This window comes from Natator depressus, chromosome 6 (assembly GCF_965152275.1).
Source record: "Natator depressus isolate rNatDep1 chromosome 6, rNatDep2.hap1, whole genome shotgun sequence".
Lineage (NCBI taxonomy): Eukaryota > Metazoa > Chordata > Testudines > Cheloniidae > Natator > Natator depressus.
The window spans coordinates 7,448,335-7,475,680 of NC_134239.1; the positions used below are offsets into that span (position 1 = coordinate 7,448,335).

The 27,346-nt window shown below is 45.9% G+C and overlaps 1 protein-coding gene across 1 annotated transcript; it reads right to left on the bottom strand.

Annotated features, from left to right (window-relative positions):
* Positions 1-26,368, bottom strand: LOC141989324 (interferon-induced very large GTPase 1-like). Its single transcript, XM_074955828.1, has 4 exons — positions 26,046-26,368; positions 11,186-11,313; positions 5,988-6,072; positions 1-4,763 (listed from the first exon to the last, which is right to left on the bottom strand). The coding sequence occupies exons 1-4, from the start codon at positions 26,326-26,328 to the stop codon at positions 1-3; spliced, it is 5,259 nt and encodes a 1,752-aa protein (XP_074811929.1). The 5' UTR covers positions 26,329-26,368.
* Positions 26,369-27,346: the final 978 nt, after the last annotated feature.

The window sequence follows — 27,346 nt, forward strand, 5'->3', positions numbered from 1 at the left end:
TTATTTCATGTTAAAGACTTCTTTTAGGCCTTCCTGTGCCCGAGTTTCAGTTATTTTTCCCCAGTCTCTTGGGAGATCTGCTGGGTTAGCATTATAACTGTTAGCTAACTGGTGATTGAACTTCTGAAAAATAAACTTCCAGTAATCAGAAGCCTCAATGCTGGGATCTGGCTGAATGCGCCAGTCTGGGTAATAGATGCGATAATCTTTGTAGGGATGACGTTTCCCTTTTGTGTCTGAATTTCGGAATGAGTTCTCAGAAACCACTTCAGATGAGCATATATCATAGACAAGTTTTTGTGTATCAAGATACCTGTAACCGCATAATCCTTGTGGCCGATGCACAGATGCAAAATGCTCCTTGTGGTCACTGCCTCCTGCTTCACAGGGGACTTTACAAAATGGACACTGCTTCCCACAGCCAAACACTTGCTTGAAGATCTCATCCTGGGGTTTTAATGACAGATTGGAGAGTTTGGCCTGAATATCCAAACCACCAAATTGGAGTAAGATTTCTTGTTCCAGATCCAGAAGAAAAGTTTGAATATTAGCACAAAACTGGCCTGTTTTTGCTGTGTTTTTAAACTGTATCCCAAGTAAGTTGTCCTTGGAAATGACTAGGTCCTGCTGCAGCGCTTCACAAAAGTTGTTTAAAAATGCTAAGACTGTGGTATTTTTTTCATTTTTGGAGCTTTCCAGAACTTCCCTCACTTTCTTTACTATTGTAGATAGAATCTTTTTCTCCAACTCTCCCAGACGCTTAGTCTCCCTGTAATGATCCATCATCCGTCTCTGAATCCAGGTTTTGACAAATTCTTCATAGTTTTTCATATATTTCACATAGTTATCAAAGTTCATCTCCTCCAGAAGCTTTTTCTGTACAGTGAACTGGAAAAAGGTCCGGCTGCCATATTCAATGGACTCTGCCTTGTTGAGAATGTCATCTACTATCTCTATTCCTAGCCTTTTGTTGATATAATCCACCAAGGCAGGTTTGAGACACTGATAACAGAAATCCCTGGCCCTTGTTTGGTTCTCATCTTTTTCCAAATACAGGTCAGTAAAGGTGGAGAAATACTGAGGTTTCAGCTTCTCTAGACGACACTGAGGATCATTTTGTTGGATAAAATCTTCATGCATCTTCTGAAATCTCCAAGCCGCCTCCCCCAAAATATGAATTTTCAGGTCAACTTCAAAGCAAGCAGTAGTGCCGAGTTTTTTAACATCCTCCTGTTGGAGCCTCTCATTGATCATGTTCAGCAGTTCTCTGCAATGGATTTCATCGTAGTCCACTTTGGAATTTACCTTTTCTTCCGAGTATCTTTTACCCTCTTCTATTAAGGATTTAGCAAGTTCTTCTGTGTGAACAGTTGTTTCACATTCCCCTGTGGACAAGAGTTGTTTCATAGTTTTGATCCATGCTGTATCTATGTACTTGTTTTTCATTCTGAAATTGTTAATTCCATGAAACAACAAACTACCTAAATCCTGTAGCTTCTGCCTGACGGCACTCCCTCGATTTGCCAGGTCCTTTCTCAACTGGGACTCCATCTCTCGATAAACTTCACGTTTCTGTAAGCTGCTGAACTTCAACTCTGACAGTGTTTCTCTCCACATGTTTTCAAATTCTGATTTCAGTTCCTCATGCTCTAGTTTATGTTTTTTATTCCTACATTCATCCAAGACCCTGTCAACTTTCCCTTCAATTATCTGCATGTATGAGGTCTGGATGTTTTCTGTCTTGTGCTGGCCTTTTCGAATTCGAATTGCTACCTCGCACTTGTGCTCGGAGTAGCTCTCAAGTTCGTTTTTGAGGCTGTTTGCACTCCTGATAAAATCTTCTCTGTACTTTTCTATCAGGTGCAGATTCGAAACTCCACTTTCAAAATAATCTTGTAAATTATCCAAAACTTTTTGTTTCTCGTGCTGCAGTTTTTCCTGTGCCTCATTTTTCAACATGGATAAGGCACTAGCCTGTAGTTTCTCTGATGTCTGATTCTGAATGACAGTTTCCTTTTCAGATACCCAGAGATGTATCTCTTTGCGGAAATGCCACTCCCACTCGGAATACTTCATAGACAGCTGGTTATAGGCTTCAGCTACAAGGCTGTTTCTGAAACTGAAGATGAAGTTCTCGTGTTTTACAGCATTCCACAGGCTCTCCACCCATTTGACAAACTGGGGAATGTCCTTAGGGGCTCTATTACGTGACTGTTTCTTTATAAAATCAAGCAGGTATTTCTTTAGCTCACACACCCTCTCACTGTATCCCATGTTCACTGGAGCCATGGGAGGGACTCCATGCCACAGCCCAGGGATGTACCAGTTGTGTTTCTCTGCATCATAGTCCATAATACATGAAAATTTCACTTTTTTACATTGTTTTTCCATCCTAGCTGCAGCTTTGGTCATTTCATTCAGCTGCTCTAGGAGGTGCTTCCTGTCCCTCATGTTTTGTTCATGCGCAGACACATCACTGACATTCTGATGCACAAATTGGCAGTTGGCTTTTTGCCCTATTTCCTCCATTCTGAGAAAGGCATGGACCGCAATTTGCAGAATATCCTTCATTTCAGTGGCATTCTCCATGGCCATGTTAACGATGGTTATGTCACTTAACCCAATCACCAGTGTGGCCAGCTCATTGTCATGTTGATAACTATCCTCCAGCAGGGCCAGTTCAGGGGCTTTCAAGCCTTCTGTGTCTATCACCAGGATGACGTCACAGCCCAGTTCCTGCTGAAAGTTCTCTGCCACTTTCATGAGCATCATGAAGGCTCCCCGCGTACATCGGCCACTGCTCACTGCAAACTGCAGGCCGAACATGGTGTTGAGGAGGGTGGATTTCCCAGTGCTCTGTACTCCCAGCACCGTCAGAACCACCATTCTGGACCTTCCCCCCAGCTTGGCATGGAGCTCAGTCAGAACATCTGTCACCCAATGCAGTGGGATGTTGGATGAATCTCCATCTAACAGTTCCATAGGAAACCCTTCCAGCATCAGGTCAGCTGCTATGCCTGGGAGATGGATGAAATGTCTTTGGCATTCTGCCTTGTCTCCTTCTTTAACCATTGAGCATTCAGCTTCATAGAACTGCCCCAACTCACGCATGAAATGCTCAACCCCTAAGGAAGTGGTAGATATTAATTTATCCAGCATAGTTAGTGCTTGTGGGTCATCTTCTGCCATTTTACTTTTCCCTTTATATTGATCCCGTAGTTTAAAAAGATTATCTCGAGCAATGTGGTCCAGGCTAAACTTCATCCATTTCAGGAAGTAATGTTTCTCCATTAAAGGCAATTGTTCTATTCCATTAATAAATTTAATCAATCCATCAGTAAGGTCACATTGATTCTGCTGTCTACGTAATTCCAACAGTTCCTCTCTCAGTTGACATTTATAGTCTTCAGTGGCAGTCTCCCCTTGCCTTCTCATTCTGCACAGTTCTTTTTCCACTTTAGCCAATTTTTCCCAGAGATCCCCCTGCAGTCTCAGCATTTCCCTCTTGTACTTTGCCACATCTTTTATTTCCACAGTGATTTCTCTCGCCCGCTTGCTTGCACTCTGGCATTCCTTACGGTCCTCATCTACCTGGATTCCTAGTTCACGTGCAGTCACAGCCATGGCTTCCAAATTCATTCTCTCGGGAGGTGAACTTGTTATGCTTTTTATTGTATATTTCAGTTTTTGAACAAATCCTGCATTATTTGTGGTGCTGTCTTTCTTCAGCAGTTGCGATTTGCTCAGATTCAGCACTGGAGCCAACTTATTAAGGAATCCCAATGTTTCCTTGGGATTTCCATTCTTGCAGTTGAGGATGAAGTAGTATTTAGTGGCTGATCCCTGCAGGGATGATAACAGCGTGTATTGTCTCTCACTGATGCTCTCAGTAACTATGAACACTGCTGAGGAGACCACTGTTAAAAAGCTGAACTGCAGCCAGTGAGATTCAATGTCTCCACGCAGATTTGTAGCTGCAACGGGTTCTGGGAAAAGATCTGAATTCTCCCTCCCAGCAGGGAAATACCAGGAAATCTCAACCAGCCCATCTGCGATTTCCCGAGGGACATTCCCAGAGTCCATGTCCCGATGGATAAAGAAATCGTGGTGCTGCTGGGAGGGGCTGAGAACCTCATTGAGGAGTTTGGACTTGGAGAAGCTGCAGCTCCCCATCCGCACAAAGGAAATGGTTGGCATTGCTGTGAGCACCAGGCTCTCCTCTCTGAACCCTCTGCTCTCTGCCAGGGAGTGCGGCCTCCACTTCCTCACAATGTCCCTCATGGCCCACAGCAGTAGGGTGCACTTGGGGGTGTTGATGGGAGGTAGCAGCAGAGGGAGGGCAAACTGGCACAAGGACATTTTGGACAGGATCTCCTGCTGTAGGAAACTGTCGGAGCAAAGCAGAACGGCACAGAGAACATCGAGGAGATGTAGAGACTCTCTGATGTCAGTGTCACTAAAACTAAAAACATCTCCACCTGCAATCTGTGCCTCCTCACTGCCTCCTTCATCATCATATGCTCTATGCACAAGGCTTGTGTTTCTGGCTGTCCCATTCAGAGTCATTAGTTTCCTCAGGAAATGCCACGGTAAATCCCCTAACATCTGAGGAGTCCAGTTTTCTATACTTTCTGAGCCAATTTCCAGGACATGCTGCAGCCTGAGTTTTGTGCTTTGGTATTCCTGCAGGTTTAGCTGAGAAAGGAGTCCTTGAAAAGCGTTATTTTTCTCTGTAAAACAAAATGAAAATAGGATTCTCATGACTTTCGGAAGTTAGATATTCCCAGACAGAACATTTTTAGAGATGGAATTAATGATGTAAAATCTTAATAATTTAAAAGGAAAATTCCATTGGTGGCTAGTAATTAGGGGCTAATGGAGTTAAAGCTAATAAACTAATCCCCCTCTTCTATTTCTTTAACTAACCTTTACAGCAGGGGTTCTCCACCTTTTTCTTTCTGAGGCCCTCCTCAACATGCTATAAAAACACCACAGCCCACCTCTGCCACAATAACTGGTTTTCTGCATATAAAAGCTGGGGGCAGCATTAGGGGGTAGCAAGCAGGGCAATTGCCTGGGGCCCCACACCACAGGGACCCCCACGAAGTTACATTGCTCAGGCTCCAGCTTCAGCCCTGGGTGGCAGGGCTCAGGGAGCTGGGCTTCAGCCCCATGCGGTGGGGCTTCAGCTTTCTGCCCTGGGCCCCAGCGAGTCTAATGCTGGCCCTGCTTGGAGGCCCCCCTGAAACCTGCTCAAGGCCCCCTAGGGGGCCCCAGACCCCTGGTTGAGAACCACTGCTTTACAGCATATACTGTTCTTTTCTCCCTTCTCTCCAGCAGCCATATGAGGGAACAGTGGGGGGTCGGGAAGGGGCGGAAGGAGAGTCTGGCAGTGCTCCCCCCACCTTCTTTACAGCATCACGGTAGAGGGCTGTCTCTGGAGGGAGGGGCTGGTGGGACTGGTGCCCTCATCCCTTATTGGTACATGCAGACTGGAGCTGGAGGTGTAATTTCAAGCTGGAATAGACATAGGCATGCTAGCTTTGTTTGATCTAGTGTGATAAAAATACAAGTGTAGCCACAGTGGCGGGGTCGTGGGATGCCCGCGTACAATCCCATCTGAGATCCTGTGTACGTGCTCAGGAAGCTAGCCCACACCACCGCAGCTAGCGTCTACCTTTAGTGTGCTCGCTTGATCAAAGCTAGCGCGGGTATGTCTGCCCAAGCTGGAAATTGCACTTCGAGCTCCAGTGTAGACAGGCCCTAAAAGAGCTCCTCTCTCCACTGAAAGTATAGAGCGTTGCTGAGGTCAGAACATACATACACGCTGCCTTTTCAATCCTCTTGGCACAGAATCAGAGTAATCCTAGAGTGTGAGTGCAGGTACAGCCCCCGTGCAAAGCTCCATCCCACCTCAGGAGCAGCATGCGGGGCCCAAATCGCAGGAAGACGAGGGAGAGTGAATGAGCAATCGTCCAAGGTGTCACTTTCCTGGTAGGGACCTGTGACCAGGAAGCAGTAGGCCCATGACACAGTGAGGTGAGTGAGCAGTGAAAAGAGTGGCAGGGAGGCCTGTGACAGGGAGGTGGGGAGCAGGGCACATGGATTTCTCAGCTCTTTATTTTTCCCAGGTGGGAGTAGGGCGTGAGAAAGCCGAGTGGTAACTGTCTGCTCATTTTCACTAGGAGCAATGATAGGAGTTACAGCATTAGGAGCTACTGAGAGGAGCAAAATGTATTTATTGAAGGAGAGGAAAAGCCCCAAATTGATTAGTTGGTTAGGTGATTTTATTGGGACATCAATCCAATCAGGAAGCAAATGTGGGGACAGGGGTGCAAGGAGAAGGGGTAAAATTGTAGAGAGGTTCTCACATTGTTAACTGGGTTCTCTCTCAAGGCAGATGGGTCATTTGTGAGGCCAGAAATTAACTTGATTTGTATCTGTTCTTTTAGAGAAGGTGTTACATGGCATTATATTTTATTGTTGGATTCTGGTTTTTAGTTTGCTGGTCTTTGCACTCACTGTTACTCCTTGCTAGGTCTGAAACTTCAGAGTCATGTTAAGATGCAGTTAGTCAGAGGAGTGTCAGTGGAGAGCCTCAGCTCTGTAAGTATGCAGGGGATTTGTGTTCTGCAGTAGCAGAGTCTCCTTAATTGTGTATCTCTGATGGCCATCCAACTACAGACAGTGGGGGGGCTAAATCATAGACGATTAGGGTTGGAAGAGACCTCAGGAGGTCATCTAGTCCAACCCCCTGCTCAAAGCAGGACCAACCCCAATAGATGTGTATGTGTGTGGGGAATGGTAATTCACTGTTCAATGCATGTTATCCACAAAGGGACTTTAGGCGTTGCAACACTCAGCATTGCAACACATAATTTTTAAGCGCCCTGCTGCCCACTGGACTCCTCAGTCCCGAGCTAGGATCCCAGGCTCCCTATATAATGCATGGGGAGAGTAGACACCTAGAAATGGGATTCACAGAAGTCAGCATGCTGAGCCAGGAACCAAAATGAAATACTGATGAAAAGGGTGGGACCTAAGCCCTGCCCCTCAAAGGTAATTAGATACTTAACTCTGGGCCAGAGAGAGATGCCTATATCTGCTCAGGATTCTCAGCTGTAAACCCTCTCCTGAAGTTAGGCTCCTAAACTAGGTCATCCGCTGAGAGACCCCACCCCATTATAGCCAAAAGCCTGCTGGAGTGTGGGAGATCCAAGTTCAAGTCCCTCCTTGAAATCAGCCAGACTGGGTTTTTGAAAAGGGGCCTCCCACATCACAGGCGATTGCCCTATTGAGTATTCTGGGGGATGCATATTCCATCCAGCTCAAAAGATCACCAGTCTGGTTGCCCTGGGCTGTCTTTTGTGCAAGGCTTGAGCCAGCAGGCATGCTCTGAGAATGCTACCAGATCAGACTCCACAGGCTAGAAAGGTGGGGCAATGTCTAGCTGAGAATCCCCAGGCTTGGGGCTGCTGTCCCATCTGCAGCTCCTGCTGGGGCTCAGGGCTTCCACCCTGTGGCTCCTTCCAAGGCTCAGGACACCCATTTTTCAAATTGGCCAGGGCCTCTGGGCATGGGCCCCATGGGCCCATGTGTTAATCCTCTACTGACTGTGACTTGCAGCTAGGAGCCCCTGGCTGGCGCGCTCCCAGCAGCACTGGGGGGAATCGAACCCACCTCCACCTCTAGGAGTCTCCTCCAGCTGCAACAGTTCCGTGATACTTCACCCCAGCAAGGCTCAGGCCTTGTCTACCCTACTAAGTTTTGTCGCCAAAAACTGCCTTTTGGCGACAAAACAGTGAGAGCGTTCACACTGCAATGCGACTTTTGCTGGGAAAAACGTCTGGTTTCGGCAACAAAAAATGTCCACCCTAAGAGAGAGTTTTTTCTTTCCCCCTCCCTTTATTGTTGACAAAGAGCCAGCGTAGACACTGCTGTTTGTTTTGTGGACAGAACTGGCTTCCGCCAGTATCCCACAATGCCAGTTCTGATCGCTCTGTTCAGTGTTTTGATTTCTGCTGCCCTGCAGGCATGTGTCCCTCCCCTTTCAAAGCTCTGAGAAGTATCTGACAGCTGAGTGTGCTGCTCTCTTTGGGGAACAAAGAACAAATCATTGGAATGCTCCTGTTCTGCCCGGCACTAGGAACACAGCGGCAGGCAGACTGCTGTCACTGGTGGGGGGCAGTACTGGATTTATAATGGTGCCAAAGGCACCATGGCACTGGGCCCGTGCACAGCAGGGGCCCCCCCGGGCCCGGCACTCCACCTCCGCTACAGCCCAGCAGCCGCAGTGCTGGATCTCCTCTCCAGCCCCTTCCCCGGACGACCTGGACCCTGGACTTCTCCTCCCCCTGCTCCCGCCCATCGCTCCTCCTCTCAGCTGTCCGGCTGAGGGCTCCTTTCGTCTCCCCACCACATGCCTTGCCGCTCCTCCGGGTTGCCGGTGATGGACAGTCTGCCGCTTCAGGCTCCCCTGGGCTCAGGAACCCCAAAGCCAGGGGCTGTCAACCAACCGCCCGGAGTGGAGTGGAGGGGATGGAGTCCCTGCTTGCCGCTCAGCTGCTCTGCAGCAGAGGAAGGGTGGGGGGCTAGGACCAGGGAGAAAGTAGGTACCCGCTCTATGTGGGTAGGTGTGTGGGTGGGATCCTGTTTACCCCCTCCCCAGCTCTGCTGCGCTTGCGGTTTACCCCTGGTCCCTCCCTTGCTCCAGGGAGCAACCCTAGCTCCTGCCCCGCTGTGCTTTTGCCCCCCTGCCCCTGCCTTGCTCCAGCTGGGGACCAATCCTCCCTGCCCATGCCCTGCTGTGCTCTTGCCCCTCGCCCAGAGGAGGATTTACCATAAAACACAGGGTGCCCTGGCACAGGAACCCCCCAACAACAGGGGGCCCCAGGGCTGGGCAGCTGCAGGGGCAGAAGCTTGATCCTGCTGGCTCCTGCTGCAGGCTTCACCCGCCCCCACTGGCAGCCAATCTCCCCCCTCCCCGAGCGCGCCACATCCCCTCTCCTCCCCCACCCTCCCAGCACTTCCCCTGCCTCCAAACAGCTGTTTGCCAGCGCTCAGGATGCTCCAGGAGGGAGGGGGAGGAGCAGGGCTGTAGCGCACTTGGGAGCAGGGACTTGGTGAAGGGCTGGAATCTGGGCAGGACGGAGCAGAGGTGGGGCCCTTGCACTCCCTCTACACATACGCCCCCAGCCCCACAACCCCAGCCCCAATTTATTCACCCCCTTCACACACAGGGAGCCCCCTGCCACCCTCCCTGACTCCAGCAACCCTTCACACACCGCCCAGCCCCCGCCGCCCTCCCTGACTCCCGCACCCCCTCACACACTGCCCAGCCCCCTGCCCTCCCTGACTCCCGCACCCCCTCACACAACCCCAGCCCTGACTCCTGCACCTCCCCACATCCCACTCTCACCAAACAGGAGCTCCTTCACCCCCACCCCACATCCCCACCTGCACCCCTTGCACCAAACAGGAGCTGCCCCAAGTAAGCGCTCAACACCCCAACCCCCTGCCCCAGCTCTGAGCCTCCTCCCACATCCTAACTCCTGGACAGACCCTGCACCCCAACTTTTTTTACATTTTGTTTAATAAGCACTCTTATCCAAAGCACTTTACAATAGTTAGCTAATGGTACAAACAATATTTGGAAAGATCATTAAGTGATCCATTGAGACCCTCAGCAATTTTCAAGTGGTCTGTGGAAAAATAAGTTAGACTACAAAAACAATCAAGGTACCTCACTTTATTTTCATTTTCTTCCTATTTCTTATAGGAGGACAATGAAGAACAAAAGAATGAACAGCGGGGCCGGGCGGGGGGGGAGATAAGAGAGAATGTTCTTTTTCTTGGCTGGGTCCCAAGGGGGGGGCCCAAAAATGAAGCTGAGCACAGGGCTCCACTAACTCTAAATCCGCCACTGTCCTGCCATATGAAAAAGCTATATAAGATGGGGAGTGACATCATAAGGGTTCTTCACTCCCCACCCAAGAAGAGTCTTGGAAACACGCAAGAACAAAGACTGAACTGGGGGAAGCGCAGGACCCAGGCTAAAGGGATTTCTAGCCTGTGAAGGAAACACCTGGGGGGTTCTAAGATGTAAAGCAAGTGCAGCTTGCCCCTTAAGAATCTTCAGCCTGCTTGTATCATCTCTTAGGGTGAGAATCTGCTAATTCATATCCAGTATATTTAGTATAAGAAGTTTAGTTTGTGTGTTTAGTTTATTTGCTAGGTAATCTGCTTTGATCTGTTTGCTATCCCTTATACTCACTTAAAATTTATCTTTTGTGGTTAATAAACTTGTTTTTGGTTTATCTAAACCAGGGAGTTGGAGTGGGTGTGTCAAGGTTCCTTCCCCATTCTGAACTCTAGGGTATAGATGTGGGGACCTGCATGAAAACCTCCTAAGCTTACTTTTACCAGCTTAGGTTAAAACTTCCCCAAGGTATAAACTATTTTACCCTTTTGCCCTTAGACTTCCACTGCCACCACCAAACTTTATCTGGGTTCCTGAGAAAAAGTAGTTTGGACACATCTTTCCCCCCAAAATCCTCCCAACCCTTGCACCCCACTTCCTGGGGAAGGTTTGGTAAAAATCCTCACCAATTTGCATAGGTGACCACAGACCCAAACCCTTGGATCTTAAGAACAATGAAAAAGCAATCAGGATCTTAAAAGAAGAATTTTAATGAAAGAAAAAGTAAAAGAATCACCTCTGTAAAATCAGGATGGTAAATACCTTACAGGGTAATCAGATTCAAAACATAGAGAATCCCTCTAGGCAAAACCTTTAGTTACAAAAAGACACCAAAACAGGACTATACATGCCATTCAGCACAGCTTATTTACCAGCCATTTAAACAAAAGGAAATCTAACGCATTTCTAGCTAAATTACTAACAAGTTCTAAGACTCCATTCCTGTTCTGTTCCCAGCAAAAGCATTACACAGACAGACAGACCCTTTGTTCCTCCCCCCTCCAGCTTTGAAAGTATCTTGTCTCCTCATTGGTCATTTGGTCAGGTGCCAGTGAGGTTATCCTGGCTTCTTAACCCTATATAGGTGAAAGGGTTTTACCTCTGGCCAGGAGGGATTTTATAGCACTATAAACAGAAAGGTGGTTACCCTTCCCTTTATATTTATGACATCATGTCTTATTTCCACAGCCCATCCTCTCATCCTGCCTCTTTTCTCCATCCATTGGTGAGTGCTGCTGCTCCTCCCTTTTCCCTTCGCCATTCCCCTGGTGGCTCACCTTCTGTCCTCTCCTCCAGCTCTTCTCTGGTGTCTCCCTTAGAGCCCTGGGAAACAGCTAGGAGAAACAGGATGAAATTTAATGAAAGAAAAGATTAGGCTCAATATCCAGAAAAACTTCCTGACAGTGAGACCTATGAAGCCGTGGAATCATCTTCCTAGGGGGAAGGTTGGAGCCCCATCACCTGGGTCATAGAAAATTAGGACTGGATAAACACTTGGAGAACAGACAGTATGCAAAAATACTAGGCGTCTTCAAGTCTCCCTGCCAGAAAAATCCCCACCTGTTCCTGGCTGTTTTTGGTCTTAGTGATGCTTTCGTTTTGTTTCTCTGTTTGAAATGTTGCTAGATGCTAACCTCATCTTTGTAACAAATGCATTTGCTGCTGGTTAAATCTTCCCTTGGGCCTTGTCTCTACTAGGAAAATTAAAACCATAGATCAGCACCAATACAGGGCAACTGGTTTTAGCAATAGAGGGGGATGTTTTTTCAGTTTGCAGTCTGGTAGCAGGCAGTGTGTTGTGAGAGAAGCAGAGCCTTTGATGAAAGCTGAGCCCTGATTAGGGGGCCAGGCATCCCTGATTAGGGACCCTATAAAGGCAGCCAAGCAGCCAGCGGCACATGAGCAGCAACACAAAGCCAAAAAACAGAGCTGACAACAGGGAAGTTTGAGAGGGAGCTTGTAAGGGGAGTTTGCGGGAAGGGGTGTGTGTGTGTTGTTGTTGTTTTTGACAGGTGCTGAGGAGGGAAGGCTATGACAGCTACAGAAGCAGCCACGGTAGGGACCCAAGAAATGGACGAGACAATGAAGATGAGTGATGTGGAAGCTGCAGGATTTATGTCATTCTGCGGAGGGTACCTGAAAGCTGCTTCCTTTTTATGCCTGCTAGATTTGATTGAAGAGCGGATCAGAGGTTTGGAGATGCTTTTAGAAGCCATGGTTGAGTTTCAAAGAGGATTTGAGCAGAGGATGGAAGGAAGGTGAGAGGAAGCTGAAGAGAAAAGTCAAGACTCAATGCAAGCTAAATTGAAGAGCTGTGAATGTAGGCTGCTAAATGAGGAGAGTGGCCAGTGGAAGCATGTGACTATGAAAACAAGGCAGAGGAAAAGACCAGCTAGCGAACAAGAAATAGAGCCGAGGAACAGGTTTGCTGAGCTGGATAAAGGGGAGAGGCAGGCAGTAACAGAAAATGGATGGGCAAGGAAGAAGAGAAGAGTAGCTAGTCACCCACAAGAAGAGGAGAAGAGTCAATGGAGGTAGCCAGAGTTCAGAGCCCCAGGAGGAGAGAGGAAGACTTGCCAAAGATTGCAAGTGAGAACAGAAGGCAGGGAGACTTGCAGCCAGAGGGATCACAAGGGGGAAGGCTGGAGAATTGAACCAACACCAGGAAGAGAGAGGTCTATGTGACCGGGAACGTCCTACTAAGAAGACAGGCCTGTCACCGGAGCTGATCCAGAGAACAGAAGGCTGTGCTGTCTGACAGGAGCTAAGATATGGGATGTGGACCTGAGGCTGAAGTGGATCCTAATCGGAACAGGAAAGAATCCATAAGAACGGCCATACTGGGCCAGACCAAAGGTCCATCTAGCCCAGTATCCTGTCTTCTGACAGTGGCCAGTGCCAGGTGCCCCAGATGGAATGAACAGACCAGGTAATCATCAAGTGATCCATCCCCTGTCGGTCATTCCCAGCTTCTGCCAAAGACAGCCTAGGGACACCCTCCCTGCCCATCCTGGCTAATAGCCATTGATGGACCTATCCTCCATGAATTTATCTAGTTCTTTTTTGAACCCTATTATGGTCTTGGCCTTCACAACATCCTCTGGCAAGGAGTTCCACAGGTTGACTGTGCAATGTGTGAAGAAATACTTCCTTTTCTTTGTTTTAAACCTTCTGCCTATTAATTTCATTTGGTGACCCCTAGTTCTTGTGTTATGAGAAGTAGTAAACAACACTTCCTTGTCTACTTTCTCTACACCAGTCCTGATTTTATAGACCTCAATCATATCTCCCCTTAGCCATCTCTTTTCCAAGCTGAAAAGTCCCAGTCTTATTAATCTCTCCACATAAGGAAGTTGTTCCATACCCCTAATAGTTTTTGTTGCCCTTTTCTGAACCTTTTCCAATTCCAATATAATCCACTGATTGTCCTCCACATGGGAAAAATTATGCTGCTAGATTCTCACTGGAACAATTTTCCCTATGACTGGAGAATTGCAAATATAGTACCTATATTTAAGAAAAGAGAAAAAAGTGATCCAGGCCTCTTATTTTAACCTCAGCTGTATGCAAGGTCTTAGAAGAAATTTTGAAAGAAAGAATAGTTAAAGACATAGAGGCAAACAGTAATTGGGATAAAATACAACATGGTTTGCAAAAGAAAGACTATGCCAGAAGATAACAGATTTTCTAGACAAAAGAAATGCAGTAGATCTAGTCTGCCTGAATTTCAGTTAGGCATTTGATACAGTTCCACATGGGAAGTTATTAGTTCAATTGGAAAAGATGGGGATTAATATGAAAATTGAAAGGTAGGTAAGGAACCAGTTAAAGGGGAGACTACAATGGATTGTACTGGAAGGTGAACTGTCAGGCTGCAGGGAGTTTACTAGTGGAGTTGCTCAGGGATTGGTCTTGGGACCAATCTTATTTAACATTTTCATTAATGAACTTGGCACGAAAAGTAGGAGTGTGCTAATTAAATTTGCAGAAGACACACAGTTGGGAGGTATTGCCAATACGGAGGAGGACTGGAATATCATACAAGATCTGGATGACCTTGAAAACGGGAGTGATAGAAATGGGATGAAATCTAATAGTGAAAAGTGCAAGGTAATATACTTAGGGACTAACAACAAGAATTTTTGCTATAAGAAGGGGACATATCCCTTGAAAGTGACAGAGGAGGAGAAAGACTTGGGTGTATGGATTGATCACGGGATGACTATGAGCCACCAATATGATATGGCCTTGAAAAAGGCTAATGGAATCCTAGGATGCATAGAATCATAGGACTGGAAGGGACCTCGAGAGGTCGTCTAGTCCAGTCCCCTGCACTCACGGCAGGACTAAGTATTATCTAGACCAGGGGTTCTCAACCTTTTTCTTGCTGAGGCCCCCTTCAACATCCTATAAAAACACCAGGGCTCGGCGCAGGAGGCAGGGAGTGCAGGGCTCTGGGCTGGGGGACATCCTTGGGCATAGGCATATATTTACTTCTATTTCGGGGTGGCAAGGGCTGGCAGGGATCAAGCCAGCTCTGCACAGCAGGGTCCAGGGACAGCGTGCCCCCTCCACCCCCTGACTCACTTAGGAGGCCACCCAGCTGTCTGGGTAGTGGGGGGATGCAATAAAAAAAAATATAACTCAAAGGGGGGACTCAGTTCAAAAAGTTTTAAAACATTTCAAGGTGCAGGCAGGGGAGTAGCTAGGGGCTGTGTGAAGTGAGGGAATAGCTCAGGGTGCAAGGAGGGGATAGCTAAAGGGCTGTGTATGGGAAGGGGGTAGCTCAGGGTGCAGGGAAGGGGTAGCTTTGGGCTGTGTGCAGGCAGGGGATCGCTCCAGGTGCAGGGAGGGGATAGCTAAGGGCTGTGTACAGGAAGGGGGTAGCTCAGGGTGCAGGGAAGGGGTAGCTATGGGCTGTGTAGTGGCAGGAGGGCTCCCAGTGCAACTCCCAGCTTCAGGGGGCAGGTGTTGGGGCTCCCAGCTTCAGCCCCCCTGGCTTGGGGTGTGGGTGAGGGCTGCTGGCTTCAGCCCTGCGCCGCTCCCGGCTTCAGCACTGGTGCTCGCTGTGCCAGGTTTCAGCCCCGGGGCTCTGCAGCCCCCTGAAAGGGCTCTGCAGCCCCTGGTTGAGAACACTGATCTAGACTATCCCTGGCAGGTGTTTGTCTAACCTGCTCTTTAAAATCTCCAAGGATGGAGATTCCACAACCTCCCTGGGCAATTTATTCCAGTGCCTAACCACCCTGACAGTTAGGAAGTTTTCCCCTAATGTCCAGCCTAAACCTCCCTTGCTGCAATTTAATCCCATTGCTCCTTGTCCTATCCTCAGAGGTTAAGGAGAACAATTTTTCTCCCTCCTCCTTGTAACAACCTTTTATGTACTTGAAAACTGTTGTCATGTCCCCTCTCAGTCTTCTCTTTTCCAGACTAAACAAACCCCTGTCTTCCCTCACAGGTCATGTTTTCTAGATCTTTAATCATTTTCATTGCTTTTTGGACTCTTTCTAATTTGTCCACATCTTTCCTGAAATCTTTGAGCATAAGTTCTTTGAAGGGGTCAACAAACATGTGGACATTTCTTTCCTGAAATGTGGCGCCCAGAACTGACCTTGCATCAGGCGAGATATTTCCAGTCGAGACAGGGAAGTGTTACTGCCATTATACAAGGCACTGGTGAGACCTCATCTGGAATACTGGGTGCAGTTCTGGCCTCCTGTGTTTAAGAAAGACAAATTCATATTGGAAGAGGCGCAGAGAAGGGCTACTGGGATGATCAGAGGACTGGAGAACCTACCTTAGGAGAGGAGTCTTAAGGAGCTTGGCTTGTTTAATCTAACAGAATGAAGGCTGAGGGGAGATATAACAGCTCTCTATAAATGAATCAGAGGGCTAAACACCAGGGAGGGAGAGGAGTTATTTTAAGTCAAGTCCTAACGTTGGCACAAGAACAAATGGATAGCCAGTTTATATCAATAAGTTTAGGCTTGAAATTAGATGAAGGTTTCTAACTATCAGAGGAGTGAAGTTCTGGAACAGTCTTCCAAGAAGAGTAGTGGGGGCAAAAAAACTAACCTTGTTCAAGATTGAACTTGATAAGTTTATGGAGGGGATAATAGGATGAGGTTGCCAACAATGGCATATGGTCAGCCACGACTGCTATTAGCAAATATCTCCAATGACTGGAGATGGGACACTAGATGGGAAGGGCTCTGTGTTATTATAGTGATTTGTTTCCCAGGTGTTTGGCTGCTGGATCTCACCCACATGCCCAGGGTCTAACTGACTGCCTTATTTGGGGCTGGGAAGGACTTCCTCCCCAGGTCAGATTGGGAGAGAAACTGGCCTTTTTTTTTTTTTTTTTTTTTTTGCTTCCTCCGCAGCTTGGAGTCACTTGCTGGTCTGAAGTCTTCAAATCAAGATTTGAGGATTTCAGTAACTCAGCCAGAGGTTCTGGGTCTATTACAGGAAGGGGTGGGTGTGGTTCTATGGCCCACAATGTGCAGGAGGTCAGACTAGATGATCATAATGGTCCCTTTGAGACTTAAAATTCTATGAGTCTATGTAGAATCAGGCATTTTTACCATTTTTTAATACTTTTGCTCTGTGTAGGATGCTTACAAGTAATCAGCCAATTAATGATGGGTAGAAGGAGCAGCAGTCAGTGAAAACTGATATATAAAATCATTTGGAGCCATCTAGGTCCTGTTCCAAAGAACGCAGCTGGGCTGCTGGTCAGTCAAAGATGTGCAGTTCTCAGGGTGTGTCTTCACAGCACAGTTAGTTTAAGTAATAACTTGCGTGTTACCCCAACTAGACTCTTGTCCACAAACAAGAATCTCTAGCTGTAGTTAAGTGTAGATTAAACTCAGGTTAGCTACCTTGTGCGTGTGTGTGCATGCCGCTGAAGCTCCAGCTAATAATCCAGTGTTACCTCTCAGCAGCACCTAATCCAATCGCTCTGCTACTCAAATCGTTCTGTGTTACTCCAGTGTTGTTTTGAAGTGTGGTTGCTCTCACTAGAGCTAGGCTAGCTCAAGTGCAGTAACTTGAGTATACGAAGTCTAGCTAACTCTTGCAGTGAAGATAAAGGCCACAAAGAACTCTGCCATCAGAGATGGACGGCTGAGAGATGTGCAAAAACCAGTACCCTCCAAATATCACAGGTGGCATGGAGGGGAAGGTTGCACCTGAGTAGCTCTGAGGAACATGGCTTCCACCTCCTGTGCTCCTCTGACAGCAGCACTGGCTGGCAAATCACAGATGGTTTGCCAGTTGAAAGAACAAATCTCACAAACCACACGTGGGTTGTCAGAGCTGGACTTGCAGCAGGAATGGTGAGGGTATTTGGGTGAGACTTGGGGAAGGGGATGCTTTAGAACTAGTCTCTATGTACTCTCTATGTCTCCATTTTTTTCCTGATTTTCAAATGTAAAGAGAATCATTCAAAACAGTTAAGGTTGATAAGGACAAACGCCACCCACATCAAAACCACAAAAGCAATGAAATATTGAGTAAAACCATACAAATGGATCACCAGCAAGTATTATCTGGACCACAGCTGGAGAACCACTGCAGCAGTGAATTTAAATGTTCAGACATAACATTTCATTCACAAGACATCTAGATAGACGTATGTGTAGTGCTGGGGAGGAGCCGGTGGTCATGGTACATATAGGTACCAATGACATAGGGAAGGATAGGAGAGAGGTCCTGAAGGCCAAATTTAGGCTGCTAGGTAAGAGATTGAAATCATAAGAATGGCCATACTGAGTAAGACCAAAGGTCCATGCAGCCCAGTATCCTGTCTACCGACAGTGGCCAATGCCAGGTGCCCCAGAGGGAGTGAACCTAACAGGTAATGATCAGTGATCTCTCTCCTGCCATCCATCTCCACCCTCTGACAGAGGGAGGCTTGGGACACCATTCCTTACCCATCCTGGCTAATAGCCATTAATGGACTTAACCTCCATGTGTTTATCCAGTTCTCTTTTAAACGCTGTTATAGTCCTAGCCTTCACAACCTCCTCAGGCAAGGAGTTCCACAGGTTGGCTGTGCACTGTGTGAAGAACTTCCTTTTATTTGTTTTAAACCTGCTGCCCATTAATTTCATTTGGTGGCCCCTGTGGGAACAAGTAAATAACTTCCCCTTATTCACTTTCTCCACACCACTCATGATTTTATAGACCTCTATCATATCCCCCCTTAGTCTCCTCTTTTCCAAGCTGAAAAGTCCTAGCCCCTTTAGTCTCTCCTCATAGGGGACCCATTCCAAACCCCTTATCATTTTAGTTGCCCTTCTCTGAACCTTTCCTAACGCCAGTTGTGGCAAAATACCTTGTTCACCTCAGCAGGCTCAGTCCTTTTTAGACTTGGAGACTTAGGTTTGGGGCAAGGCAAATCCTTATAGGTGGCACAGGGTCCTGCTACTCCTCTCCTCAGTCGGTCCCTTGTGCTTGTTTCCTTTCCCTTCTGGGGAGCGAGTGCAGCCTCCCTACTGGGAAGGTCTGGTGTCTTGCTGCAAACAGCCTACTGGCAACTTCCCTGTTCCCCTCACTCTCCCTCTCCTTCCACCCCGGGGAGGGTTTAAAAAGGTCCCAACTAGTTGGAGTCAGCTGAACCTAATTGGTTCCCTAGCAACCCCTTTTCCAGCTGAACCTTATTGCCCCCTGGTTAGCTCTCCTCAGTGGATAGGGAGGGGCCTTTTAATCCCCTGGGACTAATTACTACCCCGCCCTTTGGAGCCGTTTGTCCTGGGTTTACCACACAGTATATCTTTTTTGAGAGGAGGGGACCACATCTGTATGCAGTATTCAAGATGTGGGCATACCATGGATTTATGTAAGGTCAATAAGATAGTCTCCGTCTTATTCTCTATCCCTTTTTTAATGATTCCAAACATCCCGTTTGCTTTTTTTTTTTTCCAAACATCCCGCTGCACACTGCATGGACATCTTCAGAGAACTATCCACGATGACTCCAAGATCTTTCTCCTGATTAGTTGTAGCTAAATTAGCCCCCATCATATTGTATGTATAGTTGGAGTTATTTTTTCCAATGTGCATTACTTTCCATTTATCCACATTACATTTCATTTGCCATTTTGTTGCCCAATCACTTAGTTTTGTGAGATCTTTTTGAAGTTCTTCACAGTCTGCTTTGGTCTTAACTATCTTGAGCCGTTTAGCATAATCTGCAAACTTTGCTACCTCACTGTTTACCCCTTTCTCCAGATCATTTATGAATAAGTTGAATAGGATTGGTCCTAAGACTGACCCTTGGGGAACACCACTAGTTACCCCTCTCCATTCTGAAAATTTACTAGTTATTCCTACCCTTTGTTCCTTGTCTTTTAACCAGTTCTCAGTCCATGAAAGGATCTTCCCTCTTATCCAGTGAAACTTAATTTACTTAAGAGCCTTTGGTGAGGGACCTTGTCAAAGGCTTTCTGGAAATCTAAGTACACTACGTCCACTGGATCCCCCTTGTCAATATGTTTGTTGACCCCTTCAAAGAACTTATGCTGAAATAAATTGGTTAGTCTCTAAGGTGCCACAAGTACTCCTTTTCTTTTTGCGAATACAGACTAACATGGCTGCTACTCTGAAACCTGTCAAATAGATTAGTAAGACATGATCTCCCTTTACAGAAACCATGTTGACTTTTGCCCAACAATTTATGTTCTTCTAGGTGTCTGACAATTTTATTCTTTACTATTGTTTCAACTAATTTGCCCGGTACTGATGTTAGACTTACTGGGTCTGTAATTGCCGGGATCACCTCTAGAGCCCTTTTTAAATATTGGTGTTACATTACCTGTCTTCCAGTCATTGGGTAGAGAAGCTGATTTAAAGGACAGGTTACAAACCATAGTTAATAGTTCCGTAATTTCACATTTGAGTTCTTTCAGAACACTTGGGTGAATACCATCTGGTCCCGGTGACTAGTTATTGTTCAGTTTATCAATTAATTCCAAAACCTCCTCTAGTTACACTTCAATCTGTGGCAACTCCTCAGATTTGTCACCTACAAAGGACGGCTCAGGTTTGGGAATCTCCCTAACATCCTCAGCCGTGAAGACTGAAGCAAAGAATTCATTTTGTTTCTCTGCAATGACTTTATTGTCCTTAAGTGTTCCTTTTGTATCTCGATTGTCCAGGGGCCCCACTGGTTTTTTAGCAGGCTTCCTGCTTCTGATGTACTTAAAAAACATTTTGTTATTAACTTTTGAGTTTTTGGCTAGCTTTTCTTCAAACTCCTTTTTGGCTTTTCTTATTACATTTTTACACTTAATTTGGCAGTGTTTATGCTCCTTTCTATTTACCTCACTAGGATTTGACTTCCACTTTTTAAAAGATGCCTTTTTATCTCTCACTGCTTCTTCTACATGGTTGTTAAGCTACGGTGGTTCTTTTACTGTGTTGTTTAATTGGGGGTATACATTTAAGTTGAGCCTCTATTATGGTGTCTTTGAAAGTGTCCATGCAGCTTGCAGGGATTTCACCCTAGTCACTGTGCCTTTTTATTTCTGTTTAACTAACCTCCTCATTTTTGCATAGTTCCCCTTTCTGAAATTAAATGCCACAGTGCTGGGCTCTTGTGGTGTTCTTCCCACCACAGGAATGTTAAATGCTATTATATTATGGTCACTATTTCCAAGCGGTCCTGTTATAGTTACCGCTTGGACCAGATCCTGCGCTCCACTCAGGACTAAATCGAGAGTTGCCTCTCCCCTTGTGGGTTCCTGTACCAGCTGCTCCAAGAAGCAGTCATTTAAAGTATCGAGAAATTGTGTCTCTGCATTTCATCCTGAGGTGACATGTACCCAGTCAACATGGGGATAATTGAAATCCCCCTCTATTATTGAGTTCTTTCTTTTGATAGCCTCTCTAATCTCCATTAGCATTTCATCATCACTATCACTGTCCTGGTCAGGTGGTAGATAATAGATCCCTACTGTTATATTCTTATTAGAGCCTGGAATTACTATCCATAGAGATTCTATTGAACATGTGGATTAATCTAAGATTTTTATTTCATTTAATTCTACATTTTCTTTTATGTATAGTGCCACTCCCCCCCATCCCCCCGCACGACCTGTTCTGTCCTCCCGATATATTTTGTACCCCGGAATGATTGTGTCCCATTGATTGTCCTCACTCCACCAGGTTTCTGTGATGCCTATTATACCAATATTCTCCTTTAACACGAGGCACTCTGGTTCACCCATCTTATTATTTAGACTTCTAGCATTTGTGTACAAGCACTTTAAACATTTGTCACTGTTTATTTGTCTGACCTTTCCTGATGTGTCAGATCCTTTTTTATGTGAATGTTTCTCGTCTGAACTGGCCCATACTTTATCCTCTTCCATCCTCTTCTCCTGACTAAAACCTAGAGAATGTCTCTCAATAGACTCTCCTCGAAGAGAACTCTCTGTCTGATCCACGTGTGCCTCTGCAGCCATCAGCTTCCCCCCCCCCCCACCACCATCTCTTTGTTTAAAAACTGCTCTGCAACTTTTTTAATGTGAAGTGCCAGCAGCCTGGATCCACTCTGGTTTAGGTGGAGCCCACCCTTCCTGTATAGGCTCCCCTTAGCCCAAAAGTTTCCCCAGTTCCTAATAAATCTAAACCCCTCCTCTCTACACCATCGTCTCATCCACGCATTGAGACCCTGCAGCTCTGCCTGCCTACCTGGCCCTGAGCATGGAACAAGCAGCATTTCGGAGAATGCCACCATAGAGGTCCTGGATTTCAGTCTCTTTCCTAGCAGCCTAAATTTGGCCTCCAGGACATCTCTCCTACCCTTCCCTATGTCATTGGTACCTACATGTACCACGACCACCGGCTCCTCCCCAGCACTACACATAAGTCTATCTAGATGCCTCGAGAGATCCGCAACCTTCGCACCAGGCAGGCAAGTCACCATACGGTTCTCCCGGTCATCGCAAACCCAGCTATCTATGTTTCTAATGATCAAATCTCCCATTACTAACACCTGCCTTTTCCTAATGACTGCAGTTCCCTCCCCTGGAGAGGTAACCTCAGTGCAAGAGGCTACCCCAACATCATCTGGAAGGAGGGTCCCAACTATGGGAAGGTTTCCCTCTGTTCCCGTTGACTGCTCTCCTTCTCTGGGCCTTCCATCCTCCTTAACAGCGCTGGGGCTGTCTGACCGGAGGTGGGACAAATCTACAGTGTCCTTGAAAGCCTCCTCAACAGACCTCTCTGCCTCCCTTAGCTCCTCCAGTTCTGTCACCCTGGCCTCCAAAGCCCGTACGCGGTCTCTGAGGGCCAGAAGCTCCTTGCACCAAATGCACACATATGCCACCCACCCACAGGGCAGGTAATCATACATGCTGCACTGAGTGCAATAAACTGGATAGCCCCCAATCTGGTGCTGGGCTTCTGCCTGCAGTCTCTCCTACAGCTACCTAGGTTAATGATAGGGTTTTTGTTTAAAACAAGAAGTTTTGATTAAAGTTTAGTTTAAAGGTTTTAAAGAATGGCAAGTGTACCTCGCCCCCTTCCCACTCCCCTTCCAAACTCCCTCTCGAAGCTCCCTGTTAGCAGTCCCTGTTTGCAAAGCTCAAGTCCAGGACCTCCATGTTAGCATTCTCTGAGACGCTTCCAGTTCCATGCGCAGGGCCAGTTAGATAGGCAGAGCTGCAAGGTCTCAATGTGTGGATGAGACAATGGTGTAGGGAGGAGGGGTTTAGATTTATTAGGAACTGGGGAAACTTTTGGGAAAGGGGGAACCTGTAGAGGAAGGATGGGCTCCACCTAAACCAAAATGGAACCAGATTGCTGGCACTTAAATTTAAAAAGGTCATGGAGCAGTTTTTAAACTCAGGGCTGGTGGAAGGCCGACAAGTGTGGAGGAGCATGTGGTTCGGACATCCCTTAGGGGAGGATCTATTAATCGAGAAGATCTATTAATTAAGACTCTCTATGTCCTCTTAAGGACGAGAGGATGGAAAATGATAAAATACAGGCAGGATCTGATCAGAAACAGTCAAATGAAAGAGTCCCATTCAATTATATTGTGTAATGGCGGACAGCTCAAAGGAGACAAGTTTTTAAAGTGCTTATATACCAGTGCTAGAAGTCTAAATAATAAAATGGGTGAATAAGGATATTAATATAATAGGCATCACAGAAACTTGGTGGAATGAGGATAATCAATGGGATACAGTAACACCAGGGTACAAAATATTTTGGAAGGAGTGGCACTATATGTGAAAGAAAGAGTAGAATCAAATGAAGTAAAACCCATAAATGAATCAAACTGTGCCATAGAATCTCTATGGATAGAAATTCCATGCTCTCATAATAAGAATATAGTGGTAGGTATATAGCGGTAATATATTACCGACCACCTGACCAGGATGGTGATAGTGACTGTGAAATGCTCAGGGAGATTAGAGAGGCTATTACAATAAAAAACTCAATAATAATGGGGGATTTCAATTATCCCTATATTGACTGGGTACATGTCGCCTCAGGACGGGATGCAGAGATAAAGTTTCTTGACACCTTAAATGACTGCTTCTTGGAGCAGCTGGTCCTGGAACCCACAAGAGGAGAGGCAATTCTTGATTTAGTCCTAAGTGGAGCACAGGATCTGGTCCAAGAGGTGAATATAGCTGGACCGCTTGGTAATAGTGACCACAATATAATTAAATTTAATATCCCTGTGGCAGAAAAAACACCACAGCAGCCCAACAGCGTAGTATTTAATTTCAGAAAGGGGAACTACACAAAAATGAAGAAGTTAGTTAAACAGAAATTAAAGGGTACCGTGCCAAAAGTGAAATCTCTGCAAGCTGCATGGAAACCTTTTAAAGACATCATCGTAGAGGTTCAACTTGAATGTATACCCCAAATTAAAAAACATAGTAAGAGAACCAAAAAAGAGCCACCTTGGCTAAACCACAAAGTAAAAGAAGCAGTGAGAGGCAAAAAGGCATCCTTTAAAAAATGGAAGTTAAATCCTAGTGAGGAAAATGGAGAGAAGCATAAACACTGGCAAATGAAGGGTAAAAATACAATTAGGGAGGCCAAAAAAGAATTTGAGGAACAGTTAGCCAACCAGTGGGGCCACTGGACGATCGAGATGCTAAAGGAGCACTGAAGGACGATAAGGCCATTGCGGAGAAACTAAATGAATTCTTTGCATTGGTCTTCATGGCTGAGGATGTGAGGGAGATTCCCGAACCTGAGCCATTCTTTTTAGGTGACAGATCTGAGGAACTGTCCCAGATTGAGGTATCATTAGAGGAGGTTTTGGAACCAATTGATAAATTAAACAGCAATAAGTCACCGGGACCAGATGGTATTCACCCAAGAGTTCTGAAGGAACTCAAATGTGAAATTTAAGAACTACTAACTGTAGTCTGTAACCTATCATTTAAATCAGCTTCTGTATCAGATGACTGGAGGATAGCTAATGTGATGCCAATTTTTAAAAAGGGTTCCAGAGGTGATCCCTGCCATTGCAGGCCTGTAAGCCTGAGTTCAGTACCGGGTAAACTGGTTGAAACTATAATAAAGAAAAATACTGTCAGATATATAGATGAACATAATTTGTTGGGGAAGAGTCAACATGGTTTTAGTAAAGGGAAATCATGCCTCACCAATCTACTAGAATTCTTTGAGGGGGGGTCAACAATCATGTGGGCAAAGGGGATCCAATGGATATTGTGTACTTAGATTTTCGGAAGGCCTTTGACAAGGTCACTCATCAAAGGCTCTTAAGCAAAGTAAGCTGCCACAGGATAAAAGGGAAGGTGCTCTCATGGATTGGTAACTGGTTAAAAGATAGGAAACAAAAGGTAGGTATAAATGGTCAGTTTTCAGAATGGAAAGAGGTAAATAGTGGTGTCCCGCAGGGGCCTGTACTATTCAACATATTCATAAATGATCTGGAAAAAGGGATAAACAGTGAGGTGGCAAAATTTGCAAATGATACAAAATTACTAAAGATAGTCAAGACCCAGGCAGACTGCGAAGCGCTACAAAAGGATCTCTCAAAACTGGGTGACTGGGTAACAAAATGGTAGATGACGTTTAATATTGATAAACGCAAAGTAATGCACATTGGAAAGCATAATCCCAACTACACCTATAAAATGATGGGTTCTAAATTAGCTGTTACCACTCAAGGAAGAGATCTTGGAGTCACTGTGGATAGTTCTCTGAAAACATCCACTCAATGTGCAGCGGCAGTCAAAAAAGCAAACAGAATGTTGGGAATCATTAAGAAAGGGACAGATAACAGGACAGAAATATCATGTTGCCTCTATATAAATCCATGGTACACCCACATCTTGAATACTGCGTGCAGATGTGGTCGCCCCATCTCAAAAATATATATTAGAATTGGAAAAGATTCAGAAAAGGGCAACAAAAATGATTAGGGGTATGGAACAGCTTCCCTATGAGGAGAGCTTAAGACTGGGACTTTTCAGCTTGGAAAAGAGATGGCTAAGGGGAGATATGATTGAGGCCTATAAAATCAGGACTGGTGTAGAGAAAGTAGACAAGGAAGTGTTGTTTACTACTTCTCATAACACAAGAACTAGGGGTCACCAAATGAAATGAATAGGCAGCAGGTTTAAAACAAATAAAAGGAAGTATTTCTTCACACAACGCACAGTCAACCTGTGGAACTCCTTGCCAGAGGATGTTGTGAAGGCCAAGACCATAACAGGGTTCAAAAAAGAACTAGATAAATTCATGGGAGGATAGGTCCATCAATGGCGATTAGCCAGGATGGCAGGGATGGTGTCCCTAGCCTCTGTTTGCCAGAGGCTGGGAATGAATGACAGGGGATGGATCACTTGATGATTACTTGTTCTGTTCATTCCCTCTGGGGCACCTGGCACTGGCCACTGTCAGTAGACAGGATCTTTGGTCTGACCCAGTATGGCCATTCTTATGTTCATTCATGTACATATATAATGCAAAATTTTGTTATAGTTGGGAAATATGCTGTCTCTCTCTCAGTGTTATGGCTATTACCTTTTTTTTAATGAAAAATAGAATAGAAAGAGATTTGACCTACCATGGCCAGAAGGTTGTAAATTCTGATTGGTGCCAGGAAAGAGGATTTCTAAACACTCCAGAAATTGCTGGCAGGTTGACTCCCCTTTTTTCTGTATGTGAATTAACAACTTCCTGATTTTGATCACGATGTCCTCTTTTTGATTGAAGCTGTTGTACTCCTCCTCTGTGATGATGGACAGGGCAAGTAACTCATCCAAGATGTTATCAGGGTCTCTTTGAATAAGTTGTATCAGCTCTTTGCGTTTGGTGCATAGAATCCTGTATTTGTCACCAGTGGCCATTATCACTGAATCACAGGATCCGCAGTCATTTGCTTTTAAGAGACAGAAGACACAGGATTTGTGAAGCTGCTAGAGACAGCTTCAGTTTAATGAGTAACGCTCTAGGAAAGTGCCTTGTTCGTGATCATGACATTGGCCATTTAAACAATTTGAGAAACGGACCCACCAGTCTCCCCTATTTCCTGTTGAAAGTGGAATGGTTCTGTAATAACTACTGGAAATTATCTATAGCAATTCACTGGGTTCATACAAACTGGGTGTTAGTTCCCATGGGGTTGAGAGAGGGCCAACTCCAATAATGCTGCCAAAATTGAACTGCAGTTCTGGATCACTCACACCTTCCTGGCCCGCTGTTTCAAAGGTCCTCCTTTTACTCGTCTTTTCCTTCCCAGGGCAGGAAATGAGGGGTTAGCTGTTTTGCTAGTTAGATACCAGCATGTCTATTGTAGTAATTACCAGGATTCTTGTCTCTAATATTTTGGACCCTGAGGAAGTAAATATGAAAGGCAGGGATTAGATTAGCAGCAATCCCATTTGTAAGTAGAGTGAAATACCCTCCTGGCATATTTATCATTGACATTTCTATTAAATTCATGCACGTCCTTATCTGACTTGGTGCCAACATCCCATCTTTATTAACTCATGCCTTACCTCAGGTAAACTCCCAGCTGAAGCCTAAGTAAGGGCTGAGTAAAAGTAAGGTGCGCAGGATTGGCCCAGAGATTTGTATTCTAAGAAGTTTCCAGATTTTCTTGAACTACAAAAGGGCACTTACCTTCCGCTCTCTGTCCCAGCCTAGGGAGATCCTGTCTAATGATAAGATGTTTGCTCGGGTTTATATAAGGGATAACATGAGACTTAGGGCGTGTCTACACTTACCTCCAGAGCGATCGATCCAGCGGGGGTCGATTTATCGCGTCTAGTGAAGACACGATAAATCGACCGCCGAGCGCTCTCCCGTCAACTCCAGTACTTCACCGCAGCGAGAAACATAGGTGGAGTCGACAGGGGAGCATCA